General features: G+C 40.1%; 1 protein-coding gene across 1 annotated transcript in view; it reads right to left on the bottom strand.

The window, feature by feature from the left end:
* Nucleotides 1–8,686: 8,686 nt before the first annotated feature.
* The window catches only part of LOC114666944 (MAPK/MAK/MRK overlapping kinase-like), a 55,601-nt gene continuing 49,784 nt past the window's right edge, over nt 8,687–14,503 (bottom strand). Inside the window, exon 12 of the mRNA XM_028821997.2 lies at nt 8,687–9,108. Within this exon, the coding sequence (XP_028677830.1) occupies nt 9,028–9,108 (81 nt within the window). The 3' untranslated portion in view covers nt 8,687–9,027. The remainder of the gene's footprint in view (nt 9,109–14,503) is intronic.

Genomic DNA, 14,503 nt, shown 5'->3' on the forward strand with positions numbered 1-14,503 from the left:
TCTGCCACAGATGTTAAACTGTCCAGCTCCATGCCAACAATAGAGCCTGCCTTCCTCACCAGTTTGTCTAGGCGTGAGGCGTCTTTCCTCTTAATGCTGCCTCCCCAGCACACCACTGCGTAGAAGAGGGCGCTCGCCACAACTGTCTGATAGAACATCTGCAGCATCTTATTTCAGATGTTGAAGGACGCCAGCCTTCTAAGGAAGTATAGTCAGCTCTGTCCTCTCTTGCACAGCGCATCAGTATTGGCAGTCCAGTCTAATTTATCATCCAGTTGCACTCCAACATATTTATAGGTCTGCACCATCTGTACACAGTCACCTTTGATGATCACGGGGTCCATGAGGGGTCTGGGCCTCCTAAAATCCACCACCAGCTCCTTGGTTTTGCTGGTGTTCAGGTGTAGGTTGTTTGAGTCGCACCATTTAACAAAGTCATTGATTAGGTCCCTATACTCCTCCTCCAGCCCATTCCTGATACAGCCCACAATAGCAGTGTCATCAGCGAACTTTTGCACATGGCAGGACTCCGAGTTGTACTGGAAGTCTGATGTATATAGGCTGAACAGGACCGGAGAAAGTACAGTCCCTTGTGGCGCTCCTGTGTTGCTGACCACAATGTCAGACCTGCAGGTCCCGAGACGCACATACTGAGGTCTGTCTTTAAGATAGTCCACAATCCATGCCACTAGGTAGGAATCTAATCCCATCTCTGTCAGCTTGTCCCTAAGGAGCAGAGGTTGGATTGTGTTGAAGGCGCTAGAGAAGTCTAGAAACATAATTCTTACAGCACCACTGCCTCTGTCCAAGTGAGATAGAGATCTTCCTCAGACCAAACCAAAATGAAGATCAAAGAGCATTCCCAATAACTTGGGATAGAAGTATGGAGGAGCAGAGATATGGGGAAGGGTGCTAAACCATCTCAAAGGTATTGAACGTACCTCGGAGCTCAGTGCAGTCCATCACGTGGAAGTGGAAAAAATGTAAAACGACAGCCACACTGTGTAGGTCAGGCTGCTTCTTGTAATGGTGCTTGGCAGAGAAGTTACTGTGACGGCAATTGTTGCCCTGATCGAGTGGTAGAAGTCGGTGACTGTGGTGGGAGAGGAAGTTAATGGTTCTGCTGTCTCCAAGGTATTCTTTATGGGAGAGGGGCAAATTAGAAGCTTGGCTTTGGGGGGTGGGGATTCTTATTGAAAGGTCACTTGTACTGTAGATACTGAAAAGATGTGACAAAGTCTGATGACACTAAAGATGGGACCTTTTTAGCTTGAACACTAAGCAGTATGTGGGATACAAATCTAGCAGTGGAGGCAACAGCGTCATGTTGTTAGGATGCTTTTCAGAGGTGGGGACTGGCAGTCTGGTAAGGATCAATGGGAAAATAAACAGAGACAGATCTTGGGAGGAAAACCTACACCTCTCTGCCGGAAAGTTGAAACTGTGAAGAAGGTGCGTGTTTCCTCAGGATGATGAGCTAAAAATTACACTGTCAGACCAACAATGGGGTGGTGTAAAATGAAGAGAATTGATGTCCATGAGTGGCCCAGGCAAAGTCCTGAGCTTAACATTGTCTGTGGTGAGACCTAAAAACTGATGTCCACCACCACATTTCATTAAATCTGGCACAGCTTGAGCAGTTTTGCAAGGAGGAATGGAAAAATCTTAACTCCGTCACATTATAAAGACTTACCCAAAAGCAATGATTACTGTAATCTCTGGGAGAGGAAAGGAATGGCAGTTCAACAAGTTCCAAACAAGGGTGCTGAATGCTTACAAACTACTGACATTTCAGTTTTTGGAATTTTCATTTTTGATTTTTACTTTTGTTTTGGCAGCACTGTTGGTGTTTGAGTTTCAGCTAAAAAAATCCAAGTCAAATTGATCAAAGCCCCAAGTAACAATCATTAATGTTAAAAAGTTATATGTATTTATATGTACGTTGTAATAATAATAATTCTTTGCATTTATATAGCGCTTTTCTCACTACTCAAACCACACAGCAATTGCAGGTTAAGGGCCCAACAGAGCAGAGTCCCTATTGGCATTTATGGGATTCGAACCAGCAACCTTCTGATTACCAGTGCAGATCCCTAGCCTCTGAGCCACTACTCCACCTAAATGTTTTTATATATATATATATATATATATATATTTGCCGTTGGAGATCCACGAAGGGAGAAAAAACGAATCACGTATTATAAAATAGTTTTATTCCTGAGCTTTCAAGAATCAAAGGCAATATATAGCAACACATCCAGTGGGGGTGGAGGTGACTAAGTCAGTATGATCGGGGGGGGGGGGGGGGGGGGGGGGGGTTGTATGGTTTAATTATTGTGTACATGTCCTTCTTAAGTTGGCATATGCTGGGTTTATGTCCAAGTGTCTGGCTATCAGATGAAAATGCCATCAACAGACACTTGGACATAAACCCAGCATATGCCAACTTAAGAAGGACATGTACACAATAATTAAACCATACAACCCCCCCCCCCCAACTTGATCATACTGACTTAGTCAAATCCCCCCCCCCCCCCATACTGAATGTGTTGCTATATATTGCCTTTGATTCTTGTAAGTCTAAGCATTATCCTCTGATGAAGACCCCTGATAGGGGTTGAAAGCTCAAGAATAAAACTATTTTATGATACGTGATTCGTTTTTTTCTCCCTTCGTGGATCTCCAACGGCAAATATGCAAACCGTATCACAGACCTTCTCTTCCATATATATATATGGAGGTGAAGGTCTGTGATACAGTTTGCATATTTGGAGCTGGAAATCCACACAGGGAGCAAATGAATCGTATCTTAAAATAGCCTTTTATTCCTAAGCTCTCGATTCCTACCAGTAATCATTATCAGAGGAAATTGATTAGACTGACAGGAACCCAAGGCAATAAATAGGAAATAAGGAGGAGCAAGTTGATGAAGTGGGCTTCGGAGGGTTTTGGTCATAAAGGCTTGTTTATTATTTGCATCTTCTTCTTTTCCAGCCTGCACATGCTGGGTTCATGTCCAAATGTCTGTTAATGGCATTTTCATTGGGTAGCCATGTTTCAGCCAGTTCTCTGGCACTTTTACTATTGGCCTTGAATTTTACTTGCACTGAGTCCCATTTAAATGTGTGTCCTTGTCGAACTTGTATGTGTGTGATTCAGAGACCGTGGGTCCTTCCTGCTGACTGCATTGCGATGTTCCTGTATATGTGTGGCAAGTGTTTCTGATGTCTGTCCCAGCACATGTAGGCTTGATGTCAGCAAATTTAAGCTTGAAAAGAAGAACATGCAAATAATAAAAAAAACTTTATGACCAAAACTCTCTGAAGCCGACCTCATCAATCCCCCCACCATATCCACCTATATTCACCTCCTTATTTGCTGTTTGATGATTCCTGGTAGGAATCGAAAGCTTAGGAATAGAAAAACTATTTTAGGATATGTGATTCATTTGCTCCCTTTGTGGATTTCCAGTAACATATACATATATATATATATATACATATATACATACATATACATATATATATATGTACAGTGGGTATGGAAAGTATTCAGACCCCCTTCAATTTTTCACTCTTTGTCATATTGCAGCCATTTGCTAAAATCATTTAAATTAATTTTTTCCCTCATTAATGTACACACAGCACCCCATATTGACAGACAAAAAAAGAATTTTTGAAATTGTTGCAGATTTATTAAAAAAGAAAAACTGAAATATCACATGGTCCTAAGTATTCAGACCCTTTGCTCAGTATTTAGTAGAAGCACCCTTTTGAGCTAATACAGCCATGAGTCTTCTTGGGAAAGATGCAACAAGTTTTTCACACCTGGATTTGGGGATCCTCTGCCATTCCTCCTTGCAGATCCTCTCCAGTTCTGTCAGGTTGGATGGTAAACGTTGGTGGACAGCCATTTTTAGGTCTCTCCAGAGATGCTCGATTGGGTTTAAGTCAGGGCTCTGGCTGGGCCATTCAAGAACAGTCACAGAGTTGTTGTGAAGCCACTCCTTCGTTATTTTAGCTGTGTGCTTAGGGTCTTTGTCTTGTTGGAAGGTAAACCTTCGGCCCAGTCTGTGGTCCTTAGCACTCTGGAGAAGGTTTTTGTCCAGGATATCCCTGTACTTGGGCACCTTCATCTTTCCCTCGATTGCAACCAGTCGTCCTGTCCCTGCAGCTGAAAAACACCCCCACAGCATGATGCTGCCACCGCCATGCTTCACTGTGGGGACTGTATTGGACAAGTGATGAGTAGTGCCTGGTTGTCTCCACACATACTGCTTAGAATTAAGGCCAAAAAGTTCTATCTTGGTCTCATCAGACCAGAGAATCTTATTTCTCACCATCTCAGAGTCCTTCAGGTGTCTTTTAGCAAACTCCATGCGGGCTGTCATGTGTCTTGCACTGAGGAGAGGCTTCCGACAGGCCACTCTGCCATAAAGCCCTGACTGGTGGAGTGCTGCAGTGATGGTTGACTTTCTACAACTTTCTCCCATCTCCTGACTGCATCTCTGGAGCTCAGCCAAAGTGATCTTTGGGTTCTTCTTTACCTCTCTCACCAAGGCTCTTCTCCCCTGGTAGCTCAGCTTGGCTGGATGGCCAGCTCTAGGAAGGGTTCTGGTCGTCCCAAACATCTTCCATTTAAGGATTATGGAGGCCACTGTGCTCTTGGGAACCTTAAGTGCAGCAGAATTTTTTTTGTAACCTTGGCCAGATCTGTGCCTTGCCACAATTCTGTCTCTGAGCTCTTCAGGCAGTTCCTTTGACCTCATGATTCTCATTTGCTCTGACATGCATTGTGAGCTGTAAGGTCTTATATAGACGGGTGTGTGGCTTTCCTAATCAAGTCCAATCAGTATAATCAAACACAGCTGGACTCAAATGAAGGTGATCTCAAGGATGATCAGAAGAAATGGAAAGCACCGGAGTTAAATATATGAGTGTCACAGCAAAGGGTCTGAATACTTAGGACCATGTGATATTTCAGTTTTTCTTTTTTAATAAATCTGCAACAATTTCAAAAATTCTTTTTTTTGTCTGTCAATATGAGGTGCTGTGTGTACATTAATGAGGAAAAAAATTAATTTAAATAATTTTAGCAAATGGCTGCAATATGACAGAGTGAAAAATTGAAGGGGGTCAGAATACTTTCCGTACCCACGGTATATACAGTATATACATCCAGCGCCAAAATCATCATCATACTCCTTTGAAATAGTCACTTCTTTTGTCTGAAGACCAATTAAAAATATCTTCATCCAGCTTCATTTACACATTTTGCCTTACAGCATTCAAGTAACAAAGAAAAAGGCCACATCTGAAAATGATAAAACATGAGAAACTACAATAAGAGGGTTGGATGTGTTTTTCCCCACTGCAGTAGTTTGTTATGTCAGCTTTTGCTTCACTGACAGATATGTCTCTACCAGCTTTGCACACCTAAATTGGAGAACACGTGCCCATTCTTCTCTGCAGTTTTCTTTAAGTTCAGATAGATTTTGTGGTGAGCGATGGTGGACTGCTCTCTGACTTGGCCCCCCCCTTCCAGTCCTTTTTTTTGGGTGATGTGTTTAGGGTCTTTGTTGTGCTGGAAGGTGCCAGGCCCTCTTCAGCTCTCTGACACGAGGGATGCAGGTTTTCCTCAAGAACTTAGGTGTAATTGGCAGCATGAATTTTCCCATCAGTCCTGACTTAACTGGCCACTGAAGAGAAACACTCCCACAAAATATTGCTGCCACCACCTTGCTTCACAGTAGGTATGGTGTGTTTTGTGTGATGTGCTTTGTTTAGATTTCACCAATGTGGAGGGGTTGGGGTCACAATTTGACCATGAAAACCTTTTACCACATGGCACCAGAATCTTACAAGTGTTTCTTTGCAAAGTGTGTGGTACTTTTTGCAGAAGAGTCTCCTTTCTTGCCACCCTGCCGTGCAGGCATGCTGTGTGTAAAGCTGTACGATTCTTGTCACATGCACACACTGACCAATCTCAGCCATGAACATGTGGAAGTCCTTCAACATGCCCTTGGCTTCTTGTTAACGTCCTGATCAAAATGCTCCTGACTTGGTAATCCAGTGTTTTTTTTTTTTTATAAAGGTGTGGTTGATGGTTCCGAACGCTTTCCACTTTTTGATAATTTTCAGACCGGCACACACAAGGACAGTTAAAGCCTTAGAAATCTTCTTGAACTCTCTTCCTAACTTGTGCCTTTCCACAGCGTTATCCCTTTTCAAGGCACCTTTCCACCCGAGGGGAATTCTTTGCGTTGCTCTGCACGTCTAGCAGTAGGATTCTCAACGGACAGCCAGATTCATTCTGAAGAATTCAGGACCACTACAACTGAGGTCTTGGGGGGCAATCAGCCTGGAAGGTGACTGCTGGCACTCGAGTACGTTTATCATGGGGCTGATCACATTTCCAAAGCAGGTGTTTCGCTAATTACATTTTATCAGTTGTTCAGAATTTTTAAATGTCCTTATTACTTTGATGTTAAGGGTTATGATGTGTAAATGCCAGTGGAAATAGTTAGATTGAATTTATTTCCATTTCCAGGGTTTAATATGACTAAAGATAAGGATTTTGACAAGGTATGATGAATATCTATAGGCACTAAAGATCATTATTGTTTCTGATTTATTCTGTTTTGTATAAACTTTGTGTTGCCACGTGTTAATTTCATAGTAAAATATTGTATATCCCTGCGGTGAGCTGGCGCCCTGCCCGGGGTTTATTTCCTGCCTTGTGCCCTGTGCTGGCTGGGATTGGCTCCAGCAGACCCCCGTGACCCTGTAGTTCAGATATAGCGGGTTGGATACACTATGTAACAAATTTTTATTTTTATTTTGTTCCTGGGTATAAAGTGTGTTTTCCTAACCCGTTATGCCTAAAAAAAATAGAAAATAGCTGTTGTTCCACAAAAACATTGTCTGTTTTCGAGAAAATTCTCGATTCGCATTCAATACTGAGTAGTCTTCTAGAATATTCTTGAACTGTTAGAATTGTCCAGAAGTTTCTAGAATTATCTAGAACTTTCAAGAAACTTTTAGAACGTTCTTGGACTGTCCAATAGCAGTCATACAAGTATAGAAGCACAGGTGACTCGAACCGACAATTTCGGTTTATGTTATTTTTTTGATTTGATTTAGATGGCATCAAGAGGTTGCTTGCACCCAGCAGATGCATTTTGCTACGTCTGTGGACAATTTATAAAGACAAGAGCGAGAAAGTATTCCGTGAAAGCATGTCGTAAGCAATGTTCCCTCTAAGCTAAGCGCATGAGCAATTGCTCACACGAATTCAGAGTGTCGCTCATACTTCCCGCACGATCGCTCATTCCGATGGCGTCGCTCGTACTTCTCGCACGATCGCTCACTCCGACCGTCGGAGTTGGTGCTCATAAATTTTTGGCTTAAACAAAATGTCGCTCATAAACAATGTTTTTTGTTCACTATATGCTACTCCTTAGAGGGAACATTGGTCGTAAGATGTGCAAGGCATACTTCGGCATGTCTGTCAGGGATCAAGACAAGCCCTGGGCACCTCATTTCACATGCAAATATTGCAAGAAAACTCTTGAAGGTTGGTACAGAGGAGAAAAGAGAGCCATGAAGTTTGCTATCCCGCGAATTTGGCGGCAACCGACTGACCACTCAAGCAACTGCTACTTCTGCATGGTAGGGATCCTACCAAACGTCACACTGGCAAGAATGCGCCTCAAATCGTTTATCCAGATATTCCTTCTTCCATTGCCCCAGTACCACACTGCCCCGAGCTGCCCGTTCCCACTCCTCCGAAGAGGGATCAGCCATCTTCAGGAGACAGCAGCAAGTCAGACAGCGAGGAAGATATTGCAGATATCCTTGATGCTAATCGTGACAAATTCAAGGAGAACATGGGAGCTTACTCAGAGGAGCAAGGCGAGCTCTTTCATCAGGATATACTGGACTTTGAACGTCGTTACCAAGGACAGTATAACGAAAACATGATGGGGGACTACATTTGGGGGGCTTCTTCGAGAAGTACAGTCGCAAATCTACAACACCTACTCATTTCTGAACCTTTTTGAGTGGTTTTGACTGTCTTTGTCTATTTACCATGCAAGTGTTGTTCTTTATCAGACCGTATGAACGAAAAGACAAAAATTCCCTTGTTTTGTCACTATAAATACAAAATTTTCTGGGCTGTGGTCATAAAATCAAAGTTTGTGCTGAATGTAGTCGTTTTTCCGTAGGCTTTAGACATAAGCAGTTGAAATATAACTCTTGGAAGCCAGGAACAAAAATTGTGTTACATAGTGAAGTGGATGGATGGAGTATTGTATATCCATGCATCCATTTTTTTAAACCCACTTATTCCAAAACCTGACAGTAAAGTTTAATAATTATACAAAAAGAAAATGTACGCTCAGTTATTTTAGTTGAATGTTAGCTTTTCCAGTATTGTAATAACAGAAAGGTGTTTGGTTATCCGAAATCTAAATTGTTTTTGCTGTAGCAGCTGCATTATAAATGTAAGTTAATCGTTAAAGTCCCCCAGGGTTATTTCTGTGCACTGCAGTAGACATTTTAGGGGTACAGTAATCCAGACCCCTTTTTTGCTTAAGGTAGCACGAATGTTATGATATAAAATCCTAGAACTAGAGGTGAGCAGCATTATGACAGCTGCATTTTCACATTAAAGATCATACACATTCATTATATAGTTGTTTAATATGAAAAGAGTGCAACATTTATTCTCATCTTAAATGATAACACAGTTCATTAGTCTTATAATCCAACACCTGTCAAATACTCGTGGTGACAGTGAGAGAGCTGATGCCACCATCGCCCCAGCTATTGCTGCAAGTGCAAATATTGAACACATTTCACGTCTCTTCTGCTGTCCATCTTCTTGAGGGGTCTGCTCGGGGGGTTTAATCACTCCAGTCAGTAGCAGAGCTTTTCTTCTTGACCGTTAAGAGTCTATTTCTTTATCCACCGCTTGTGTCTCGTCTTTGTTTCCACAGAGAATCTTTGCCATGAAGTCACTGATTCAAAACCCTTGGTCTTTCTTGTGCAGAGGTGGGATGTGGTAGCTTTGTAAAGGAGGCTTGAGTTGCTGCATATTATTAGACTGAGGGGCAAAGAGAATGAAAATCAGTGCTCTCCAGCAGAAACCCTTAACATACTTAATGTGAACTTTTAGACTACAAAGCAAGAACAGTTGAACCTTGATTACTGCTGCTGAGGGCAGAAGCCAAGTGACCCGTTGTGTTCATGCAGTGAAACTTGGCTCCTATTACTGGACCTGAATGTGAAAATGAACACGTGTAGGAAGAAGGACAAGGCCATTTATTTTCCTTATAAGGAAACCATGACACTAATTCCCATTTCCCGGCCTAGTTACTGATGATTCATTGTTTCATCTCTCCCGTTGGCAGCAATGCACTTCTCGGGTTTACAGGAGGCCAAACTTTATTAAACTCCTTGCTAAAAGACACTTACAGTATCGTTTACTAGTTTAGCACTATCGACAATGTCTAACACGACGCAAGGGCACCTTTCATTTATTAAAAACATCATGTATTAAATAAAGCGTGGGATATTGTTAGCATGTTATTGAAGTGTTTATCTAAAGTGCTGTTTGTGTCAAACACATCCTGGAGGGCTGCAGGTTTTCCTTCCAGCCACATCTTTGCTGTTGTTGATCGAACAGACATTTTTGCCTACATTTTAATTATCGTTCTTTTTTAAGATTTGGAGATCTTTTTTTTTTTATTTTCTTACACTCTGCTCCTTGTGGGCTGCCATTTTCACTCCATCCAAATTCTCGCACAGAAGCCAACTGTTACTTTTTATGAATGCCATTATGTAACTCTGTGGCTTGTAAGTGCCCTCAGTCTGAGGCATTTCATTATTTTCTTAAGTTGATCAGATCACAGCAATATTTCTCAAACCAACAATATCTTCTTTTCAAACATTTTATCAAGATGGATATGATCTGTTCATTTGTTGGCTGCCTTTGCATCTCTTTTTTGATTGCTGGCTGCTTAATAAGAAAAGAAAAAATGAAGGGTTCTGAATCTTTAAACACAAGTCAGTTAAAATGAAGGTAAATAAAATATATAAAACAAATTTAAGTAAAACGATTTTATTTACTTTAGTTATAAATGCACTAAAAAGCAAAAAATAAAAATTTCTTTAACCATTTTCATGGTTATATGTGACTAAATAAAATTGTGGCGTGCACATAAATTCATTGATTCAAACAATTTTTGAAACTTGTTTAGCATGGTGGGGAATTACAATGTTGTTGTTGTTTTTATACTTTACTAGTTGATTACCTAGTGGCTTCACTCACTGAGTGCAAGGGAAAAAAATAAAATGTAGTCTGTAAGTTATTAAACAGTAAAACATTAACATTTTAAGAAGTAAAGATATATTGAGCACTACTGGAGTGGTTTCAGGTAAAGAACATTTTAAAGGCGCTATAACACAACAGGTAAGTACAGTAGTACTAACAGCAGCTAAAATGTATTTAGATCATCTCTCGGTAGTAGATCCCTTTTGAAAGGCGCTACACGACTGCTGTGGTATAGAAATTACATTTTCTATGTGATTGTCCAAATTACATTCCGAGCCTCCCAGCGTCCACTTTGTTCTCACGACCCCTTGTCGCTGAAGGCGGTCTCGTCATCACATTTTTTTACAGTTAAAAAGTAGAAAGACGCAAAGCTGTTTTCCTCATCTCTTCTACTATTAATACTGCCAACTAAAAAAAAGTTACAATGTGGCAGTTTCCGCGATAGTCACGTGGATGAATAAATAAAACTTCTCTGTCAGAACGCACGTAGCGATTGGTTCCTGTATTATAATATGTTCTGTGGTCATACATAAATTCCATATCGCGTGGTCATATGTAATTTCCGTTTCATACGTAATTTCCATATCGCGTGGTCATATGTAATTTCTGTTTCATATATAATTTCCATATCGCGTGGTCATACGTAATTTCTGTTTCATATATAATTTCCATATCGCGTGGTCATACGTAATTTCCGTTTCATACGTAATTTCCATATCGCGTGGTCATACGTAATTTCCGTTTCATACGTAATTTCCATATCGCGTGGTCATACGTAATTTCCATATCGCATGATCATACGTAATTTCCGTTTCATACATAATTTCCATATCGCGTGGTCATACGTAATTTCCATATCGCGTGGTCATACATAATTTCCGTTTCATACGTAATTTCCATATCGCGTGGTCATACGTAATTTCCGTTTCATACGTAATTTCCATATCGCGTGGTCATATGTAATTTCCGTTTTAAACGCGAAAAGAATTTTATATATATAGATGATGATAGATGATGAAAGTAGCTATTCTATTAATTGATTGAATGAATTAATTTATGTGCGCCCCACAATTTTATTTAGTCGTATATAACCATGAAAATTGTGGTTAAAGAAAAATGTATTTTTTGCTTTTTAGTGCATTTATAAATAAAGTAAATAAAGTCGTTTTACTTAAAAAAGAAAACTACATATTTTATTTTTTACTTTTTGAGTACTTTGCAAATGATTTTTCTTTAATCATTTTTCATGAACAGGGAGCTTCTTTAAAAGTATTACATAATATATCTTCTTTGCAGAATTATTTGAATAGTAAAAAGAATTCTATTTTGGTCTCGATTTTTCTGTTCAGGCTTTTATGGGATTAGCACTCGGTCGCTGCGTAAAAAAAATATCGACGACAGAACGGCAAGTTTACGACAAAACTTCCTCACCGTGGTCATCAAGACTACACCTTCACAAGAGTAGACAAGTGAAGTCAGCAGGCGTATTCACCCACTCACTCCACACTCTGGAAGAGGCAAATGGGGGCAATCTGACGCGTCTCTCACTTGTCTGCCCCTACAGTATATCTCACTCTGTCCTCTCTCCGTCATTGCTGTGTGTGCGTTACTTGGAATTGCATAACCATTAATTAGGGTGGAATTTGTTATTGACAGATTGTCATGTTATTGACAGTACTGTCATCCATACTGAACACGTATGCAAAATTTGAAGAGATTCGCTTCACCAAAAGTGGGTTTTAAATCAGTTGCAAGATTTGACCCAGACAAACAAACAGACAGAGGAGTCAAGTTAAATAAAATTGTTTAATAATAAAAAGATGGCCATTTCATTAGCCGCAGTAATTGGTTACTAAAAAGAAAAGTGCCTGAAATGAAAACCTGCAGCTAATGCAGCCATCCAGGACTTGAGTTTGACACCCCTGCAGTTCCTTGAAACTGGACGTTTTCATCCAATGTCCTGGGCTCCCATCGTGGCTCTGGGTTTTCATCTTAACCAGTTTCACAGATCTTGAGCAATCCATACCTTTGATTGATCTCACGGTTTAATTACCCTTTTTTGTCTCTCTTATTTTGTGTTCTGAAAAGTTCAGTAGTGTCAGGTTTACATTTGTAACAAATTAAGATATTGTTCCATAGCTTTAAATGCTTGAAAGAAACAAAACTCGGTTTCATTTCATTATTATTTTCTTTTTTTCCTGTTGAATTTTCAGATACAATTAAGAGCGTATATTTATGGGTGCAAATGACCGGGAATACTAAAGGGTAGGAGCTGCTTCCGTGTTATCCACTTGTATACATGTTAGCAAATCATAGCTTAAATAACATGGTCAAAAATCTAAATATGTAACAGCAACACAGAAAGAATGAATGTATCGGCGTCTAACTCACAAAAACACTTCCTTCATCCAGCAATCATTTAGTGTAACCAGCTTGAAATTTACAGAGAAAACCTGGGAAACTGGGAAATGACAGCTTCCTTAATTAACGGCAGAGCCCACTTCAAACAAGAAATGGATTTGACAAAAAGCTGCAGCTGCAAAGGGAGCCACTCAAGACTGAATTTAAAAAGCCATTGGGTGTGTAGAATGGACAAGTGGGTGAGTCCTGGTTTGTCGTCCGTGGAGGAGTTCGTCTGCTTACAGAAGAGTCCTGTTTTCTAGATGAGATGAGGTTGATAGAGAAGATAAAAGCGACAATAGAGCCAACTGTTCGAAACATAACAACTATCCATCCATTTTGTAAACCCACTTTATACTGAGCAGAGTTGCCGGGGAGCTGGAGCCCATCCCAGCCAGCATAGGGTGCAAAGCAGGAACAGTCCCTGGACAGGACGCCAGTCCATCGCAGGGGTGAACACAACAAAAGAAATCTCTGTCGGACTGCCTTTCAGAGCATCACGCCAAAACCACTACACCAATTTCTACAACACTTTTGCATTTTTTCTCGTTATTGTCTAACTTAGAATACAAGCTAAAAAAAAACCTGAGATTTTCTATGTTTAAATATAGAGAAAGAATTAAAAATGAGACAACTACACTACAACTGTCCATTACTAGATGAAACAATACTAAATTAATAGCACTACATGTCCACTGGATCACAGCAACAAGTCAGTAGTGTGGCTTATTGAAATTACTCGGAAGAAATGGCACTTTGTTTATTTGGAATCTATTGGTCTTATATCTTACTGTTTTATATATTTTATATTTTATACTGTTTTATATATTTGAATTTCTATCGGTCTGTTCAAGTGTCACTCAAAAACCATCACACCATTTCTACAAAACTTTGCAATTATTTCAGGTCCAGTCTAACTTTGAATATAGGCTAGGAAAATTTGAGATTTTCTGTATATAAATATCTAGAAAAAAAAAAATAAAAACTACGTCAGCCTCACTAAAAGTGGCCATTTTCGCAGGGCCTTTGCACCTTGTGATTTCAAAACCTCCAGAACGTAACATGATATACACAGAAAAACATCACCAATTTCAGGTTTTTATGTTGACCACAATAATCGTGAGGATTTTACACTATATAAGCATGTTGGAAACGAGTAAGATGTTTACGTTTGCTGCTCAATAACTCAAATATATTTGTTCTCTCTTTTCTGAGTGGTCATTTTATGCTGAGCAAAAAAAGTTAACATTCAGTTTTTGTCTTAATAGTCAAGAAAATCGCCGATTTGTAACGAGATCTGTGCTTGAGCCTGAATAACAAAAGTCTCCGTGGGCTCAGGATGGACACTCGGTGGGGAACCATCAGTAGCGCTGAACAGTGGGGGTGTATGGGCTATTTGACCCTAATTTATCTCTGTAAATATGGACTGTGGTGCATTCTAGAACATTTCAGAATTATTATTATTACTGTTCTATGAATTGTTCTTTGCTGCAAAATTACTTGTTTCTCTACATCTTATAGCTGATTTCAGAATAAAATTCCACAAGAGCTTAATAATCTCAGAAGCACTAGACACTGAAACAATGCATGTTCTTCTGCTGCGTTGGTGAGGTCATAATATCAGATTTGCTTTTTATTCAGTTTACACGTGTAACATACAACCCGCCTCCCTGCGTCATTCATTGGTCAGGAATCAAGCCTACAGCTTATTCATTGGCTAACGTTGCTTTTCACAAGATGTCAACAACAAGTATGCACTACCAGG

This window comes from Erpetoichthys calabaricus, chromosome 16 (genome assembly GCF_900747795.2).
Source record: "Erpetoichthys calabaricus chromosome 16, fErpCal1.3, whole genome shotgun sequence".
Lineage (NCBI taxonomy): Eukaryota > Metazoa > Chordata > Cladistia > Polypteriformes > Polypteridae > Erpetoichthys > Erpetoichthys calabaricus.